Below are 19756 nucleotides of genomic sequence, written 5' to 3'. Positions count from 1 at the left end.
GCCCACCGTGGGGCCTCAGCAACAACTATCAAAGACGACCTTTGCAATGGCAGATGACATGGTAGCCACTCCGATCGATGTTTCAGCCCAGATAGCTGCTCTCACAGCCCAAACACAGGAGAATGCCCAAAAGTTCAAAGCTCTAGAAGAAGAGAATTCTCTGGTGAGAGCAGAAAGCCAGCTACTTCCAGAGAAGATCACCGAGCTCTCTGTACCAAGATCAACAGGGCTAAGGTTTCGAGCTCCTGTTACTTCGATGCAACCTTTCACTCCAGAGCCAGGAAGTTCTTCCAGCCAACCACCCATGCAATCGACTACTGTCAGTGGTTCTAGAACACTACCCACAACTCAAGCTGGTTCTGCAACACCCTTCATAATGCCTCTGCCTACATTCCAGAGCTCTGCTCTGCCTCTACACCCTACTCTGCCCTTACACTCTACTACTGCTCCTCTTTTCTCCTCTTCAATGTTTACTGTTCCCCCCTCACACACTGTGGCGGGTGGGACAAGCCTTAATTCACAAGCTGACATCCTAAACTTGTCTTTTACAGGTACTCCTCTGGAGCAGATCATGGCTAGGAAACTCGCAGAGATGGAGGCAATGATCACCAGGATCCCTGGAGTTCCTGCTCCGTTAAGGAAGAGTCTGCCCCAGAGCTACGCAGACTCACCTTTCGTTGATGCTATTGCCTTAGTAGAAATGCCTAAGAAGTTTTCGTTCCCTAACATGAGGATGTACGATGGAACTTCCGATCCAGACGATCACATCGCATCATATAAGCAGAGGATGTTCACCGCTGCAATACCCAGAGATCTCAGGGAGGCGTGTATGTGCAAGAGCTTCGGTTCAAGCCTCGTCGGACCAGCTTTGCAGTGGTACACAAATCTGCCCAACAATTCGATCGCCTCCTTTGCCCAGCTCACAGACACATTTGTAGAGCAGTTTGCCAGTAGCAAAAAGCTAGAAAAGCTATCTGGCGATCTCTACCGAGTCCACCAGAGAAGGGGCGAGCCACTCAGAGACTACGTAGGGAGGTTCAACCGAGAGAAGGTATCGATTCCCTACTGCAACCAGGAGACTGCAGTTGACGCATTCCGAAAAGGCTTGCTACCAGAAGGCGAGCTGTACAAGGAGCTTACTAAATTCAACTGCACTACCATGGAAGATGCCCTGGCTCGCGCTTGGGTAGAAATTCGGTGGGAGGAAGACGAAGCCCACCGAAACAAATATTATTCTTATGATGACAGGAACAGGGACTGTCGCTCTAGACGACCAGATCGGAGAACAGATAGCAGACCAGGGGAGCCCTACCCAACTTCCAGACGTGGCCCTCCTAGGGAGAACAGAAGGCCACTTGACCCTCCATCAGGTCGCCCAACAGAGAAGCCTCAAGGACCCGTTCGTACCAGGATTCCAGAGTACAACCTAAGCATTGAACCAGTCGAACTAGTAGCGGTTATATAGGGCATGGGCAGTACTGTAAGATGGCCAGGGAAGACAAAGACTCCTGGCGAGAAGAGAGACACAACCAAGTGGTGCGAGTTCCACGGAGATCACGGCCACAACACTACAGATTGCATAGCCCTCAGGCTAGAAGTTGCAGAGTTGCTGAAAAGAGGCCACCTTACCGACTTGTTGACAGAGAAAGGGAAGAGTACCCTGGCACAACGAGACACCCAAGTCAAGGAACCAGAGCAGCCGATTCCTACGAAGACGTGTCTAGTAATCTCAGGAGGTTCAGAAGTGAGTGGAGTTAGCCACTCTGCAGCCAAGAGGAGTGCTAGAATTGCAGCCAACCCTCTAGCCCACTCTACAGAAGCTACTCCTCATGCCTACACCAACCAGACAATAAGCTTCATAGACAATGAAGCAACAGGGCTCGTCAACCCTCATCATGACGCTCTTGTTATCTCTCTTAATATTGCAAATGTTCTAGTTAAGCGTATTTTGATAGATAATGGTTCATCCACTAATGTACTTTTCTTGAATGCTTTGCAAGGTATGGGCCTAGATGAATCTTGCATATGTCGACGCTCTACTATTCTGGTAGGCTTTAGTGGAGAACAGAAACACACATTGGGAGAAGTCACACTTCCCGTCTTCGCAGGAGGAGTCAACCTTAGCACTGTGTTTGTCGTACTGGACTGCCCTTCTGCCTACAATATCATACTCGGTAGGCCATGGATCCACAGCATGAGGGCAGTACCATCTACGTTCCACCAGGTGCTCAGGTTCCCAACTCCCTGGGGTGTCCGAGAGATCAGAGGGGAGCAGAGTACCTCAAGGAATTGCTACAAAAACGCAATGAAAGCCCCGAAGTCAGCCTTATAGCAATTACAGAAGGAGAAACTCAGTAGCACCGATCCAGACTGCCCAAGTATGGAAGAGCTGGATGAAGTCCAGATCCACCTAGACTTCCCGGATCATAAAGTACAGATTGGTTCTAAGCTCAATCCTACCTTACGGAGCAAGCTCGTCGAGTTCCTCACAACCCACCACGATTGCTTTGCCTGGTCTCATGCTGACATGACTGGAATCGACCCTGTGGTAATGGTACATAAATTGCAGGTAGATCCTAGCCATCCTCCAGTAAGACAGAAGCGTAGAAAATTCGCTCCAGAACGAAACAGGGTAATAAATGAGGAAGTTCAGAAGCTGATCGAAGCTGGGTCTGTCCGAGAAGTCAACTACCCCGACTGGTTGGCTAACGTAGTCGTGGTAAAGAAGAAAAATGGGAAGTGGAGAGTCTGTATCGACTTCACAGACTTGAACAAAGCTTGTCCCAAGGATTCATTCCCGCTACCTCACATCGACATGCTTGTCGATGCCACTGCAGGCCACCAACTACTCAGCTTTATGGACGCGTTCTCTGGGTATAACCAGATACTGATGCACCCTGCAGACCAGGAAAAGACTGCCTTCATCACAGAAAGAGGCATCTTCTGCTACAAAGTCATGCCGTTCGGGTTGAAGAACGCAGGGGCGACCTACCAGAGACTGGTAAACAAAATGTTTGCAGGCATGCTGGGGGACACCATGGAAGTCTACATCGACGACATGCTAGTCAAGTCTCTAATGGCTGAAGAACATCTCAAACATCTCCAGCAGGCTTTCGACGTACTAGGAAGGTACAATATGAAACTTAATCCTACTAAGTGTTCCTTTGGTGTTTCTTCAGGGAAGTTCTTGGGGTACATGGTGACCCACAGAGGAGTAGAAGCCAACCCAGACCAGATCCAGTCTGTGATGAACATCCCTTCTCCCACATGCATCAAAGATGTGCAGAAACTAGCTGGTCGAGTGGCAGCACTCAGCCGTTTTATCTCACGTTCCTCTGAAAAATGCCACCATTTCTTCTCTACCTTACGAAAGGCCAAAGAATTTGCATGGACTCCAGCATGCGAAGAGGCACTCCAGCAACTGAAGGAGTACCTGACCTCTCCGCCCTTGCTATCCAAGCCTCAGGAGGGAGAAAAATTGTATGTCTACCTAGTAGTCTCCGAAACAGCAGTAAGTGCAGTGTTAGTACGGGAAGAACAAGGTAAGCAACTACCCGTCTATTACGTTAGCAAGTCCCTGCTTGATGCAGAGACCCGTTATAGCCAGCTAGAAAAGCTTGCACTGGCCTTAGTGATGGCTGCCAGGAAGCTAAGACCATATTTTCAGTGCCACCCGATAGTCGTAGTTATTACATTCCCGTTAAAGAATGTGCTTCACAAACTAGAGCTATCTGGTAGACTGACCAAGTGGGCTGTCGAATTAAGCGAGCATGATATTTCCTACCAACCTCGTACCGCGATTAAGTCCCAAGTGTTGGCTGACTTTATAGCCGACTTTACACCTAGTACTCTAATTCAAGCCGAGAAGGAGTTATTGTGTCTTGCAGAGCAGAAAAAGCTGAAATGGACCCTGTCGGTTGATGGCTCCAGTAACATGAATGGGGTCGGGCTAGGGCTAGTCCTCCAATCCCCTGAGGGAGACCAAATCCAGCGTGCCGTCAGATGTGGGTTCAAAGCCACAAATAACGAAGCCGAGTACGAATCATTGATCGCCGGGCTAGCTCTCGCCAAAGAAATGGGTGTTCGAAGGCTAAAGATAAAGTCAGACTCCCAACTGATAGTCAACCAAACGCAAGGAGCATACCAGACCAGAGATGCCAGGATGACCGCTTACCTAGCCAAGGTAAAAGGTATGTTAGCTGACTTCGAAGAGGCCAACATAACACAGGTACCCAGACTGGAGAATGGGCATGCTGATGCCCTAGCCAATCTAGGCTCATCGATCCCAGCCAAGTCAGAGCAGTCAATCCCACTAGTTACCCTCCAGTGGCCAGCCACATGGAAAAATCTTGCCCTGGAGGTAGCAAGTGTAGACTCCAGCAACAATTGGATGACACCAATGATAAGTTATTTGACCACCGACGAGCTACCAGAAGACAAGAATGAGGCTCGTAGACTAAGAGCAAAAGCAGCTAGGTTCACCATGCTGGAAGGTCAACTGCTTAAAAGGTCCTACTCTGGACCCTATCTCAAATGTGTTACTCCAGAGGAAGCCAAATACGTGCTAGCCGAACTTCATGAAGGAGAATGTGGCAACCACTCAGGAAGCCGTAGTCTAGCCAGTCGAGTCCTCACAGCCGGCTACTACTGGCCTACCATGCGAGCAGATTCTATAAGTCACGTCAGGAATTGCGACAGTTGCCAGAGGTTTGCCAACTCCTCCCATTTAACTCCAGAAAAACTCAACTCCATACTCTCACCATGGCCATTCATGAAGTGGGGTATGGACATCGTGGGAAAACTACCCACTGCTCCAGGGCAGAGAGTTTACATGCTAGCCGTGACAGACTACTTCACCAAGTGGATCGAGGCTGAGGCATTCCACCAGGTCAGAGACCGCGAGGTAAAGAATTTTATTTGGAAAAATGTTATTTGCAAGTTCGGGGTACCCAAGGAGATCGTTACCGACAACGGTTCCCAGTTTATTAGTTTCGACTTCCAGGACTTCTGCAAGGGATGGGGAATCAAGCTTAGCTTCTCTACCCCACGCTACCATCAATCTAATGGACAAGCAGAGTCTTCTAATAAGACCATCATGAAAACTATGAAGAAAAGGCTCAAAAAAGCTAAAGGGGCTTGGGCAGACGAGTTGCCAGGGGTTCTCTGGTCGTATCGAACTACTGCTAGAACCCCAACTGGCGAAACTCCTTTCTCCCTAGCCTACGGTTCTGAAGCAGTCATACCAGTAGAAGCTGGAGTACCATCAGTACGTTGTCAATGGACTACAGAAGAGTCAAATTGGGATCAACTCAACCACAACCTCGACACGGTCGACGAGCTCCGAGATATGGCAGTAATAAGGAATGCAGCATACCAGCAAAAGGTAGCCCGTCATTACAACCGGAACATCAGAGCTCGTACCTTCAAAGTAGGTGACTGGGTGCTCCGAAAGGTTTTCTAGAATACCAGAGAGGCTGGAGCAGGTAAACTAGCCCCCAACTGGGAAGGCCCCTACCTAATCACCAGGGTGATAGGCCAGGGAGCATACAAGCTCCAAGCAAAAGATGGGCTCAATATCAACAACAGTTGGAACGCCACTCATCTAAAGTTGTACCACTTCTAACCCTACCTCCTTACTTTACTTACCGCTTCTAATAAACACTTGTTCTGACTTAAGCATCGGAGAGTCGGTGGCCATGCCACCGACTACCCCTCTCACCCATTTTGTGACAGGATTTTTGACAAAAAAATGGGACACACCCCATTAGACCTGCTGGTCTACCAGCGTAGATATACACACCTGGTGAAGTTGGTTCAACTCCCAGACCAAGGAGCATAAGGGCAGTTGCGGCCCCAGTATAACTCGGTAGCATACGACATGCCCACACCGAACCCCTCAGAGGGGAGCAGGGAGTACCACATATTCTTATTTCCTCTGTCCATTATCTATTCTCTCCTCAGAACATTACTGACTTGGGCGTCGGAGGGTCGATGGCAATGCCATCGACCACCCTTTCTTCTTTTCTGTACAGGTTGATTATCCTACGGTAGACATGGGCAAGCTGGAAATAGAACACTCTTCTCCCACCTTGCAGCATCAACAAGGATGACGACCTAAGCCCAGAACAAGCCTAGTCCGACCTGAGGGAGAGTAACACATGCCCTTACCTCCTTTACATAATTTTTCCTTTGTCATCTCAGGACGGTGCTAACTCGAGTTTCTGAAGGTCGATGGCGTTGCCATCGACCACCCATCATTCCAGTGTGCAGGCTGGCTATCTAACGGCAGACTTGGACAAGCTGGGGAAGGACGCCCTTCCCCCATCCTACGATGTCGACGAGGATAACAGGACAAGCATGGTCCAACACTTTGTCTAAGGGAGAGTAACACATACCTCTACCTCCTCTGGCTATTTTTTTTTTAACATGTAAAAAACTCACTAACTCGAGTTTCCGAAGGTCCATGGCATTTGCCATCGACCACCCCTCTTGCAGCGCGCATGGTCGGCAATCTAATGGCGAATTTGGACAAGCTGGAAAAGGACAACCTTCTCCCATCCTACGACGCCAACGAAAATGACAGCCTAAGTCCAGAGAAAATTAACTCTACACTTAGGCTGGGGGGACAATAAATGGCAAGACAGTGTTCACACGGACGATTCGACACCTCTGCCCAGATGACGCTTCCCCGCCGTTGGCATGCATATCCCTGCCCGGGTCGGAGTAGTACAAAGCAAAATGCGGGGCACAACCTACCCTCTACTCAACAAGACATGCAACGTCGATCAACGACTCCACCAAAGACTAACAAAGTGTGCGCAGCCGACGACTCAGGCTACCCTGATGTGTGCCTCTCCTTACCCCAGCCCTAGGCTGCCCTGGAGCACCACTCCTTGTCCTAAGGCTGCCCCAGAACACCACTGTTTGTCCTACTACATACTTGTTGCACTTTTTATTGAATTACTGTACTCAATGATTACTAAATTCGCAAGTCATCAATAAAGCATAGTTAAAGCAATTCTAGCTCTCGTTTTTTAAAAAAAGTCAAACCCAGAAGTTAGAGTAACAAGGGGAGTAACCCCACAAAAGTTTAGCACGCCCCATGGGCAACAAGGGATACTAAAGCCCTCCGAAAGTCTAAGTTTAACACAAACTAACGACACAGTATTCCTGACATAGCCCCATGGGCAAGCAAAAGAAAGAAAATCTAACTACCACTCAGTGGAAGAAGCTAGCCCAAGGGTAGCACAACTCAACGGGCACGACTACCCGACGCTCTAGCCCTAGCTTGAGCCTGCTCTGCCTCTTCGATCGCCCTATCCTCCGCCTCCTGTTAGTCGAGAAGCGCAATCGTGCCAGCCGGATCCCAGTCGGTAAGGTACGTCCCTGCCACGTACTCCCGCATAAGCATGCCCCTTGCATGTATCTGTACCCGCGCCCCGTGATCCTCCACCGCCTCATCGAACTCGTCTGTTTTCACCTTCAACTTGCCTTTGAACTCTTCAGCAAGGCGCCTCTGTTCCTCGACAAGACGAGCCTGCTCCTCGGCAAGACGAGTCTGCTCCTCAGCAAGGCGAGATTTCTCCTCAACGAGAAGATGCTCTGCATGGTATTTCTGCTTCCACTCGTTAATCTGCTCCTCTTGAAGATCTCTAGCATGACCCATGCCAGACAAAGCCTGCGACGGAAGCACATAAAAACACAACGTTAGATGACAAATCGATACGAGGAATGTTGAACACACCTAAGTAAGAAAGAAGGAATACGAACCCGATAAGCCTGGGTCATAGACCACTCCATGGTCCCGCCATACCCCATCTCCCTAAAACCTGGCCTGTCCCACTCCATGAGCAACTGAGGGACCACCTGTGGCACGAAAGAAGAATCGTGAAGCGCTGACGATGGGGGTGACACCTCGAAATGCACCACACTGCCACCGCTACCCGCCGAGGGAGCCACGGTCATAGGCAGCGGCTCGGCACTTGCAACAGAAGGGGAAGGAGCGGCAGAAGGCCTGAGACGGATGCGCAGAGGATGAGGAGGCGACACTGCCGTACTTGCGGCAGCTGCTTTTCTAGCACCAGGAACCTCGGGCATACGATACCTCTTCTTCGGCATAACGTCCTCTGAAGGAAAATAAGCACATACTTTAGAAGCACCAAAAGCAAGAAAACGGAACAACGAGATGCAAAAAGGATGAAGCACATACCAAGGGTCACTTCGTCAACTCTCTTATGGCCAAGTATGACCTCCCAATGCCTCTCAATGGGGCTAAGAGCCAGGCAGAAGTCAAAACGCCTAACAGGTCCCGTGCTACAAAGTCAATTTCGTTGCCCTGCCCGCTATCTACATGAACCAACGGACCAGGTAAGGCAGGAAACGACAAAACTCGCGTCAACATCGACAAACAAACAATAAATATCACTCACTAGCAAGTCTCCACCCCGGAGGCATCCACGACACGTCACGCCCACCAAACAAGCTAGGACCCTGCGCGAAGAAGTACCGGTCGTATCGCCGCCTCTCGCTGGTAGGCAAGCCTGTCACCACATGGGTCCTACCATCTCGAATGCGAAACTGATATCGACCCTTGTCGAGTTTTAGGAGGTAGAATGCAGACACATCCTCTCCATGCAATACCCTACCCGGTCCAGCCAACTGGTCGAGACACAGCAGAACCCTCCAAGCATTGGGCATCAGCTGGGACGGGTGAATCTCGAATCGCCTAATGATGTCGTACACCAAGGTAGGAATTGGAAGCCGGAGGCCAGTTTCGAAGCAATGCTCGTACAGAGCAACCCAACCTGGCGTATCACCGTCTACCAATTCAGACGGCCCGGGAGCCCTAAGCTTCACATCCTTAGGTATCTTATATTTCTTCCTGATTCTCTTCAGACATGTGTTGGTAATAGCAGATGGAGGGTTTATCAACACCACAGGTCGCCCAGCAGGAACACGCGAACTAACCCCGTCTTGTGTCGAAGCCCCAGCGTACTCACTAGAAGAGTCGCCTACCCGTTCGTCCATCCTACGGAGCACACATTCGAGTAAGAATAAGGTACTCCTACCAAGGATCTAGCCTAGCCCCAGCAGTGGTGGCAACAAGGTCCTACCCTAGATAACTTGGCAACTACAAGACCAGCATGATTCTGCCCTGTTGTTACACGTTTTCTGCCTAGCGTGGTCCTACCCCGTCACCACACATATTCAGCTATGGATATGTTAAGTTCGCTACACTAACAAAGCACGCAGAGAACACAATTTGGCCGAATTCTACAACAAGAGTAAAGCAAGGCAAACATACGGCTACCCTAGCCCACATAGTCATGGTAAGAAATCTCTACCCTAGCTTGCACGGCTACCGCAAGCCTAGCGTGATTCTACCCCGCCATTACACATTTTCTAGCATGCATGTGTCAAGTTCACTATACTAACATGGCAAGCAAGAAACATGATTTGGTAGAATCCTACCCTAGCTTGCACGACTACCACAAGCCTGGCGTGATTCTACCCCGCCGTTACACATTTTCTAGCATGCATGTGTCAAGTTCACTATACTAACATGGCAAGCAAGAAACATGATTTGGTGGAACCCTACGCTACCACAAGATCAAAATACGGAAAACATGCTACAAATTGTTGTCGAGGAGATCAAAATATAAGTTTTTCTACCAACATACGAAGAACACGAAGAACGCTGAAGAAAAATTCGAAGATTACCTCAAGATCTTCAAGTTTTTCTCTCTCCTAGCTTTTTCTCCAAACTCTACTCCAAAAATGACTCCAACAAACCACAAGGGTCCAAGACCCCTCATCCCCTTATATATGAGTCGAAAAGCAAGTTAAGCGGACCACGTCGTCCGACACATCTCATTGCTACACGGCTCGTCTAGAACCTTCAAAGGCGTTATGGACGAGATGCCACCAGTAAGAGCAAAACTTGGCGGGGTAATTTTGCGAAGACTCAAGGTCGAATGAACGACACTGGTCGTCACGTGCCGAACCGGCTTACTTGTCGAACCAAACCAACGATCCGGGAACAAAAACTTCAGGTACCCTTCTCCAATATATACGTATCATATATATTATATATATATATATATATATAATAATAAAAAAAAAAAAAAAAAAAAGGAGGCTCGGGACAGGAACCTGCTCGGGACAGGGCAGGGAGCTTCCTGCTCTGCGCGTCCCAGCAGGGCAGGAAGCTTCCTGCCCTGCGCGCTCCTGCAGGGCAGGACGCGCCTGCCCTGGGCGCTCCTACTGGGCAGGACGCGCCTGCCCTGCGCGCTCCTGCAGGGCAGGACGCGCCTGCCCGCCTCAGCTCCTCTTCCTTAGGTCAACCCGACCATCTTTCCCCCTGACTTGCCACGTCCCGAACATGGCTAACGCTCCGGCATCCGTCTCTCTCCACCAATTACAAGTCTCCTTGACTCGCTAGCCACCAGCTATGGTACCGCTCTATCCAACTCATGTCAAAACGCTCCGGCGTACCACACGGGAAAACGAAACAACGATACGAAGCTTCCGGGCACGATTCTAATAGTTCCAGCTACAACTACTCCCTAAGTCAGCCACTCGCTAACTCATGGAGTGGGGGACAAACTGTATTGGCAAAAAGCAGCATTGGGCCTTCCTTATGCGCCCACCCTCGTGTAACATTTGAGGGGTGCCTTCAGTAGCCTCTACGGTCTAGCAAGGAAGCCCATCGAAAGCCCAACACGCCTCGCAAGCCCAGAAATTCTAAGCAGGCCTACCCAAGCCCACGCTCCTGGCATGCCGAGATAAAGTCTGCCATGACGATCCACCCACACTCCAGCTAGTTGTGCGTACACGTGGCCAAATTGTTAGAGATTGAGTCAGTCCAATCCTAGCATTCTGCTACACGTTGGGGTCATGGTAGAAGACCGAGTCTTGCGCTACTTTAAAGGAGTGGTGGACTATTTCTACTGGCAACGAACAGGCTAGGGCAACGGGTATCGTAAGGCTACCCTTCTCTCTCAAGAGATCAACGGCCACGGAAGCAGTCTAGTGTGATCCTACTATTGCGGATCCAACAACCCTGCGCCCCCAAGAGCGGTTACTATCCTCTACACCCTATAAATAGAGGAAGCCTCACTCTTGGAAGGGGTTCAGACTCTCACTCGAAAACTACTTACTTATTCTCTACTTAGCACTCCAGAAGCTCTACTCCGATCACCTCACTCATTCTATACTAAGCTCCGGCTACGAATCACCTACCCCGACGATCTCTGGTCTAAGCTAGCCTAAGGCAGAGATTCCGGTTAGAAGCTCCCACGAAACCACATCGGAACTTGCTAGAGGCTCCTTGTTTCTCTTATTCTCCGTTAGTCTACCCTTCTGTAAGCAGGAGTCTACCCTTCTGTGAGCAGAGATCTACCCTTCCGCAAGCAGAATCCTACTCTTCCATAACCGGAAGTCTACTCTGACGTTTAAGTAGTCCAGAAGCTACCACAACTCACCATTCCGTAGAACCGAGCTCCGGCCACTCTACGAGTCGTGCCACCCCGACGCTACAACGATTCTACCATCATTAGTAACTCTATCTTCGGTTTATTCACTTTATTACATCGAACTAAGTTACTGATTTGACCGTCGGAGGGTCCTTGGCCGACACCATCTCCGGTGCCCCCTTGGACTTCACGGTTGTGTTTCCCTTGTGCAGGTTTACAGGCTACCGGTACCCGTTTTCTACCCTGACGTTGGCCCGACAGTAGCTGTCTCCTTCTCTGACGTTTGCCTACCCGTCTACCCGGCTACCAGAACCGACCTTCTGCCCATGAACCCGTCTATTTGAAGGCCCGAAGCCTAGTTGCTGGTGCCCACCCGACGATCCCTCTAATCGTGTGACTTTCTACCCGTCCACAGTGGCTAAATTCACGATTTATGAATCCTAAAAAGAAAACTTGGTCGAGATCAAGACATTTATAGAATTTATAGTACGAATCCAGAAAACCCGAAAACCATCAATGAAATAGCTCATTTCACGTTAGAACAGATGAAAATGCCTATACTGGTATATTAAAATATGAACCTAAGAGATCTAAGAACTCTGATAATTAATTCGAGAAAAGGCAACTTACTCACACGGGAAGGCATCAGCCTCATCCATGAATAATAAACTTTTATTGGACTTCAAATATCTGATGAATTTTGGTAACAACCTCTGCATAAAATAGCAAGAAAGTTATCAAGTGTGGACGACTTTCTTGTTTCTAACGTGACTCCCATGAAGGAATTCTCGTAGACTCATAAATGACCAAGAACATGCCACAAATAGGCCAAACTAATAAACTAGATGGTGTAAAACTATTTCTTTCTAAGCATTAATCAGCAAAGTCCAAACAAGTTTTTCATTTCCTCAAAAGGATTTAGAATTCGACTGATATATCATAATGGAAATAAGACGCCACATAGTAACAACCGACGATCAAATAGGATGAAACAGAACAAGAAATAATAACAAGATAGCAAGTGGACCTTGTAGTGTAAACTCCTGCTGCTAGTGTTGTAGCTCCTCCAACAACCATAACCAATTTACTCTGGTCTGTGAACAACATCATAAAACCTCCTACAAAATTGCATTGAGCAACCAGTAAATTATGAAGAGCCTTCTCCATTTTCAACCAACAAAAAATTTAATGGCTTAGCACATTTTAGGTAGCAACCATGAATGTTTGACAAACTCACTGTGTTTATTAATGCTTATTGAACTTATAATGACTTCAATCGGTGTAAAAATGCGAAGTTCAAAAAACGCAATGATTTAACATTCTAAGAAAAAGCAGATCCAACAAGTATTCCAAATCTATGTTATGTGATTTCTCCCAATTAGAAGACCGTTTATTATGGGTTTAGATAATTAGAACACAAGATCAGTTGATCAACTTACCAAGTAATGTCACTACAACTAAAGATAGATATGAGTAGTATACCTTTAATACGACTAAAAGTTGATTTAATGGCTGCAAGCCACTTCTACCTTTTACCCTTCATACGCTCAACAAGCATTCTCTTGTTATGGTCTTCAGTCAGCTTTGCCACATGTGCCCGAGCTTCAACTGCAACCATAGAATTTTCTTGTCAAAAATTGACTCCAATACTTAACTTGATTTTGTTCGAAAGTAGTAAATTTCATCTTGAGGAATCATGTTTCTTTTCGTCGTCTGAGTATAACCCAAAATCTTCTTTTACATCTGTTGTTGTTGTTGTTGTTGTTGTTGTTGTTGCTGCTGTATAAATACCACCAAGTCCGAGGAAAAGCGAGAAAGAGAAAATGAGCAAGATTAGACACTTCAGTTGACATCTTCATTGCTCACTTCATTTTACACTAAACATTCAATTTCATACTATAATTTTTAGAATAGTCTAGTAGTAAGAAATCACATGAGCAAGTCTGAGATCAAAAGTAGAACCTTCATTTGTAGAAAAAAAATTAGAATAAAGACAACGATTACTTCACATATGGTCACACATTATCATTTCCACAGCAATTGGAGTCAGTGTAAATCATTTCCCATATCAAGAACCTAGAGACTTGAATAATATCAAGCAGGTAAGAACTCAATTTCTTTAAAACAATAAATGGAGAACAAGGTCGAGAAAGCAGCCTAAGTGAAGGCAAAATATCTCATCAAATATTAAGAGAATCAAAGATGGAACAATTACCTGATCAGAGTTGGTTTTAAAGATTAAATTTGCAAGATTTTACAGCAATTGACTCAGAAGATTCAACATTAATGGAAAACCCCTAAAATTGACTGTTTCTTCTTCTTGATTCTGTAAATCAGAATGCTTTGTCTTCCAATCCAGATTGCTTCTGATTCTAAATCAGAGTTCTTCTAATTCAGTGAAAGAGAGAAGAAGAGACCTAACTTAAATAGACTGCTTCTCTTCTAAATTGAATGATTCTTCTTCCAAATCGAGAATACAAGAGAGAAAAAGAGACCGAGAATACAGAGAGAAAAAGAGAGCCCGAGAGTTGTAGAGAAAAGAAGAGAAACCTAGAGTTGTAGAGAGAAGAAGAGAAACCTAGAGTTGTAGAGAGAAGAAGGTGAACGATGGGAGAGAAAGAGGCCACCTGCTGCGAGAATTCGGAAAACTTAAATTAGGGCACATATTCTCAAGTTTTCCCTGAAAATTTGGCGGAATTGTTTGGCGCTAAAAAAAATTTCACTTCCCGCCGAGAATAATTTCTCACCGACAGAAAACAATTGTTTCGACGACAAACGAAATCTAAACCGTCGAAATAAGTCTTTTTTCGACGGAGTTGAAGACCGACGAAAACAGAATTTTCCAGAAAATAGCCACAACAAGTTGCGACAGAATGCAGGAGACCTACTCATCGCTAATACAAGCTATTTTCGACGGAGCCTAAGAAAGAACGTCGGAAATAGGGTTATTTTCGACGCCTCCTTTCAATTCCGTCGGAAAAAAGACTGTTTTCGACGGCTTCCCAGCATTCCGTCGGAAATAACCCGTCATAAAAAGTCCCCTTTTTTGTAGTGAACGTAGATCGTAGTCGATTTCTCAAAAAGAAATTTTTTTTATGATTATTATAATGCTATTATAATAATAAATATCCAGTAATTGTCAATTAACGTCCACGGATTTCCAAATGTCCACGAAAGTGAAAAAATTCATTTTTAAAATATTATTATATAAGAATGTATTATTACATATGATATGATAATAACAATATTATTTTAATAATAAACTAATTGTATATAAATGTACACATATATTAAGATGTCTACGAAAGTCAAAAATATATTTTGAAAGATTATATATTTTATATGATAAAATAATAATCTGCCAACGTTTATTTTGTTCTAAAAATACAATAATATATGTGTTTTAATAAATATTGTACATGAGGCCTAAAAATACATGTTTATGTGTTCGTCCACCACCCTGTGGTGTAACGGTTGGACACCCCTCCTAAGTCCATGAGGTCGTGGGATCGAGTCTCGGTGGAAGCAGTTTGCCATCAAGATTTATCCCATGTAATTTAGGCAATATAAATAGTAAATATTGTAATAAATTTTGTCGGGTTTTACGCCTCTTTTATACTGTCGGGCTTTAGGCATCTTTCAATATGGTTTAAATTATGCAGTTATCGTGCTCATCACATCTTCATTATGTATCAATGCCTTGTAACGACTAACATAGATCGTAGTCAGTTCTCAAAACAATAATAATGTCCACTGCAAATTTTGTCCATAGACTCAATATCTTGAAATGTCTGCAAGACATTTTGTTTACGGACTTAATGTTTTAAAATGTCTTACGATGTCTTGAAATGTTGAAGACATTTGGTCCATGAATGTTACCTAATGCTTTATCCACTACCACCCCTTAATGTATAATACAATATAAACACATATATTTATATCTACCCCACCCAACAACTCACATCTTATCTTCCCTCACTATCAAAACCATCACACCATTCTCTCATCAATCATTTACAAATAAAATTAGGTATATATGAACTCTCTCTCTCTCTCACTAAAATAAAAAAAATTTTGCAAGGAGCCTAACCATATCATTAAACATATATAATTACCTGTATGATGTATGTACCAATCTTTGTTGTTCAGTAAAATCATCAAACCACACAAAAGAGATAAAACAATTTGAATTTTAACTGATGTAAACGGGAACTGGGCTTGGGCTAGATGATGAAACTGTTTCTTGTTTACTTAGATGGAATTCATCTTCTCAAGCTTTAATCCAGCTCTGAATCTAGCAATGAAGTTATCAGCTTTGTTATTAACATCTGGACTTGGACAGAAAGCTCTTGGTGTACTACTACTTGAATCTTCAACCCCCATTTTTGGTGTTGATACAGGTGATTCTTGATTTGATGGAGCTTCATTATCTTCCAAATCAGGTGAAGTACTACGAGAATTTTGGGTGCTTTCTATCTTAACATAATCACCACTACGAACAAATTTCATCTCCGGTATCCGAAATGGTGGTGGAGGTGGCGGCGGTGGCATCGGAATTAATGGGGATTGGCCACCACTGTTCAAAATTTCATCACTTGGGTAATAATTGTTAATCCTCGTTGGTAGTGGAGGTTTGCCCATGGGTTTTCTCTGGCGGGAAAATTCTAGTTTTGACGCCGGAATAGGTTCAGTTTTTGGTGGCGAGTTTACACGGGTTTTCCTTTTTGATGAACGTGATGAAGTTGTCGGAGGTGGTGGTGGTGGTTTTGGTGGCGAAACTTTTTGATTTGTAGCGGAAGAAACAGAATGGATTTTCTTGTTCTTAATAGTTTTCTTGAATAAATGATGAAAAACAGAGGTTGGAGGTGGTGGAGGTGGCGGAGGAGGTGGTGGTGATGGTGGTGGACCAAAATGAACTGGTTGTACAGAAGATTCATAATATTGAAAAATGTCATCAAAAGTTTCTTTACTTCTCTGTTGCTTCTTCTTTTTCGTCTGATTATAGAATGAAGCAAGAGTATTTTTTATATCCTTTGCTGTACTGTTCTTTTTTCTCTCACTCTTACTATACTTTGAATCCGACCGATCGGATCTCGATATCCTAGATGATAGTGGCGGCCGCGGTGGTGGTGGTGGTGGTGGAGGAGGTGATGGTGGTGGAATTTGAAATTTTCTAACTTCAACTTCACTATTTACAACTTTCTCTTTTCTTTGAATTGCTTCAAATGACCGTCTCTCTTTTCGCCTACCCTCGGCTGGCGCGGGTGGTGGTGGCGGCGGCGGTGGCTTTGGGTGAGGTGGTTCTGTTGGTATTGGCGGCTCTGTTTCTGGTGGTGAAACATCTCGTTGATGTACTACAAATGTATCAACTGGTATAATTTTGATATTACTAGAATAATCAACTTCAGGTTCAGATGGTGTGTGAGGGCGGCGCCGGTGAAGATAATTCGAATTAGAATCAGAATTCCATGATCCATACCGGTAACCATCAACATTAATATCATCATAAAATCTCCGCCTCTCGTCGGCGGCCGGAATCCATAAAGATTCTTGTCTAAGATCTGGATAAGAACTACTGCTTCTTCTCAATCCAGTATTACCCATAACATTCAAACTAGAATTGTAACTATCCATTGGATTATAAATCAACCGATTATTCGGATAATCGATCCAGGGTCTGTCCATCGGTTCTTGTTGATGATGATGTGGAGGAAGAAAAGAACGCTCCTCCGCCGGTTGTGGTGGCAAATTGGAAAAACTATTGCCGCCAGCACCGCTGGTTTCTTCACCGGAACCACCATCATCGGTTTTTCTACTAAGAAATCCACAAATAATAGCAAAGAAGACTAATACAAGATTAAGACTATCCCAACTCTTTTTAACCAAATTGGGTTTCATAAATTGAGAAGTGAATGAAAGAAAAGAAGGTATAATGACACAAATTAATATCAAAGCTGTAATTGGCAAAACTATAATTAATATGCCGGAATTAAGAAAAAAATTGGATGATCTCCGTCGGATGGGGTTGTAGGTGGTTGTGGAGGATTGAAGCCAAAATGGTGGTGCATCTCCTTGTTCATCATCCATGGTTTCTTTTGATGGATTTGCTTTTGAAAATGGAGGAGGGAGAAATGCTTTTAGAGAACAAGTTAATTAGTACCTTTTTTTTGTTTTGAAGGTGTATTTGCTTTTCTTTAGCTTTTGTATATATTGTTTGATAAATATGTGATAATGGGTTTTTATATAAAGGGGATAGCTTATGGTAGAGGAGCTTGTGATGGCAATGATTAATAATGTCAAATGCTTTTCCCTACTAATCTTTTATTGGGTAAATTCACACATTGCCTCCCTAATATGTCCAACTCGATCAATTGACTCCCTATTTGATCAGTATTCTTAATCGTGACTTTTCTTTTCTGTTACTGTTAGTTTACCCTTTAAATTGGTTTTTACTTTTTCTGTCTTGCTCTACCATTGTTAAGCCCGTTCCACTTAATTTCATTTTCTCTCACTTCAATAGTTACTTTTATTTTTTTTCTCTCATTTTCATGTTCTTCCTTCCTCTTTATCTCATTTCTCGATCATCGTATTCGTCTCCAATTTTTATGCTAGATCTATTTGTTACTTACCCATCTTGCACAAATCAAGCAAGCACGCACAGAACAAAAAAAAACAGATATCAACAAAAATTTTGTTTATTCACATCAGAAAATAATATAAAACTTATTTTTTTTCTTATCCTGTTATATCCCAAATCTGAGCTTAATGACTTTAGCATCAATAGTTTACTTGGATTCAAGACTGTACCCATTTCTATAGAACGTGGACAACAAGTTCGACTTACCCACACCCGAATCTCGTATCAAAACAAGCTTAAAGAGATAATCATAGTCATCTTAAGCTTGATATGCATCCATTAATAACGTTTACCTCTCTTCTCTTGTAATGCAGGAACAACACAGAAATATGAGATATGCAGGAAAGAAGAGAAAAAAAAGGGTTGTTGTTTAGGATTTGGTTTTTGAACTTTCTGATTTTCATTAAAATCGTTCCGAGAAGTTCTTGTTGTGTTTTATGAGTTCAAAGATTATTGTCAATCTCTACTTATTATTTTTATTAAGTTTTGATTTGGAGAAGAGAGAGAGAGAGAGAGAGAGAGAGAGAGAGAGAGAGAGAGAGAGAGAGAGAGAAAGAGAGAGAGAGAGAGAAAAAAAGGAGGAAAGAAGAAGATACAAAATGAGAGGTATAATCTTCTACCTAGAGGTCAAGGGTTCGAGACACACGCTGAACAATTCAAAAAAAAAAGATACCAAATGAGAGAGAAAAATAGAAGTAATAACTAGAGAATTTGAGAGAAAAAAAAGAAAATAAAACAAAGTGGAGACCAAAATAATTATATTTAATAAATGCTCGAAATATTGAAAGGGGCAACAAAAAAAAAGTGAAAGTCAATTTAATGAGAAAACTAGCATTAACAGATAGAAGATGGCCAATTGAAAACCTAAAACGAAATTGGGGGCTAACTCACTGAGTTAGCCACGTTATGGGGTCATTTGAAAATTAACCCTTTTTATCATACAATATTTAGCGGAAAGAAAACAGTCTTGATTGAAGGTATGTTCTTCCCCCAAATTTCAAAATAATTTTTTTTATATCTCTTCTTGAAAATTAAAGTCATCTGAGTTGGTGCAAATTATATGAAATCAGAAAATCCTACATCATTTGGAGGAGCGGTGAGAGGCAATCAAAATATCAAATGCAAACTCAAACTCAAACTTAATGAATGATGATGTTTTTATTGTCGGAACAAATCTTTGCCTATATCAAACTCATGTTTGGTTCAAATGTTACCGTTTCTAAAAAAAAAAAATCATATTCGTTTTGTGGAGAGGAGAGTGGCATATATAGACATTGTATGGAACTTGTATTGTCAAAAAAATAACTTTGAAGGAACATGAGATTTTTCTTCAACATAGATGCTTAATTATTAAACAAAAAAAAAATTTAATCTTCTAGAAAATAGATTTGTCTTGCCTTACTAGTTTTGCTATGTCATGAAATGTTGTTCTAAACTCTAAAGATTTTTCCCTTGCACCAATAATTAGAGAGCATCTTTTACTAGTAGCTAGGTAAAGCAATATATAGTTTATTAGTTTGTACAAAATACTCTTATACTCTGACAAAATTCAATAGTAGTCAAACAAATATAATCGATTTCATGTAAGCCATATTTTAAGACATTTTTCTGAAATCTTTTATCTCTAGATGAGTGAATGTTATTT

General features: G+C 43.9%; 2 protein-coding genes across 10 annotated transcripts; both read right to left on the bottom strand.

Annotated features, from left to right (window-relative positions):
* Positions 1 to 7009: 7009 nt before the first annotated feature.
* LOC147556821 (uncharacterized) lies at positions 7010 to 14344 on the bottom strand. Of its 9 annotated transcripts, none has more exons than XM_086657792.1 (8): positions 13690 to 14344; positions 12957 to 13253; positions 12502 to 12592; positions 12109 to 12187; positions 8430 to 9028; positions 8210 to 8346; positions 7771 to 8126; positions 7010 to 7678 (listed from the first exon to the last, which is right to left on the bottom strand). In XM_086657792.1, the coding sequence occupies exons 7-8, from the start codon at positions 8116 to 8118 to the stop codon at positions 7334 to 7336; spliced, it is 693 nt and encodes a 230-aa protein (XP_086513918.1). In that variant the 5' UTR covers positions 8119 to 8126; positions 8210 to 8346; positions 8430 to 9028; positions 12109 to 12187; positions 12502 to 12592; positions 12957 to 13253; positions 13690 to 14344; the 3' UTR covers positions 7010 to 7333. The 9 variants fall into 9 exon arrangements, with proteins under 9 accessions (XP_086513918.1, XP_086513919.1, XP_086513917.1 ...); XM_086657793.1 differs by having other exon boundaries at positions 12957 to 13082; positions 13690 to 14308; XM_086657791.1 differs by having other exon boundaries at positions 12105 to 12187; positions 12957 to 13082; positions 13690 to 14266.
* A 1040-nt stretch (positions 14345 to 15384) lies between these two features.
* On the bottom strand, positions 15385 to 17732 carry LOC147556820 (uncharacterized). Its single transcript, XM_086657787.1, has one exon. It carries the CDS (start codon positions 17559 to 17561, stop codon positions 15726 to 15728), a length of 1836 nt encoding a protein of 611 aa, XP_086513913.1. The 5' UTR covers positions 17562 to 17732; the 3' UTR covers positions 15385 to 15725.
* Positions 17733 to 19756: the final 2024 nt, after the last annotated feature.

Source organism: Eschscholzia californica, unplaced genomic scaffold (assembly GCF_041429995.1).
Source record: "Eschscholzia californica isolate CP2 unplaced genomic scaffold, dmEscCali1.0.p SCAF_2, whole genome shotgun sequence".
Taxonomy (NCBI): Eukaryota; Viridiplantae; Streptophyta; class Magnoliopsida; order Ranunculales; family Papaveraceae; genus Eschscholzia; species Eschscholzia californica.
Note: the sequence above shows the minus strand (reverse complement) of the source record. Positions and strands in the feature narration are given on the sequence as shown.

What these genes read in the sequence shown, in the direction of transcription:
- LOC147556821 (XM_086657792.1), bottom strand. Translation starts at nt 8,118, where the DNA reads ATGCCGAAGAAGAGGTATCGTATGCCCGAGGTTCCTGGTGCTAGAAAA. An exon ending in CTATGACCCAGGCTTATCGG is followed by an intron (nt 7,679 to 7,770) that starts GTTCGTATTCCT and finishes CTTCCGTCGCAG; the next exon opens with GCTTTGTCTGGCATGGGTCA.
- LOC147556820 (XM_086657787.1), bottom strand. Translation starts at nt 17,561, where the DNA reads ATGGATGATGAACAAGGAGATGCACCACCATTTTGGCTTCAATCCTCC.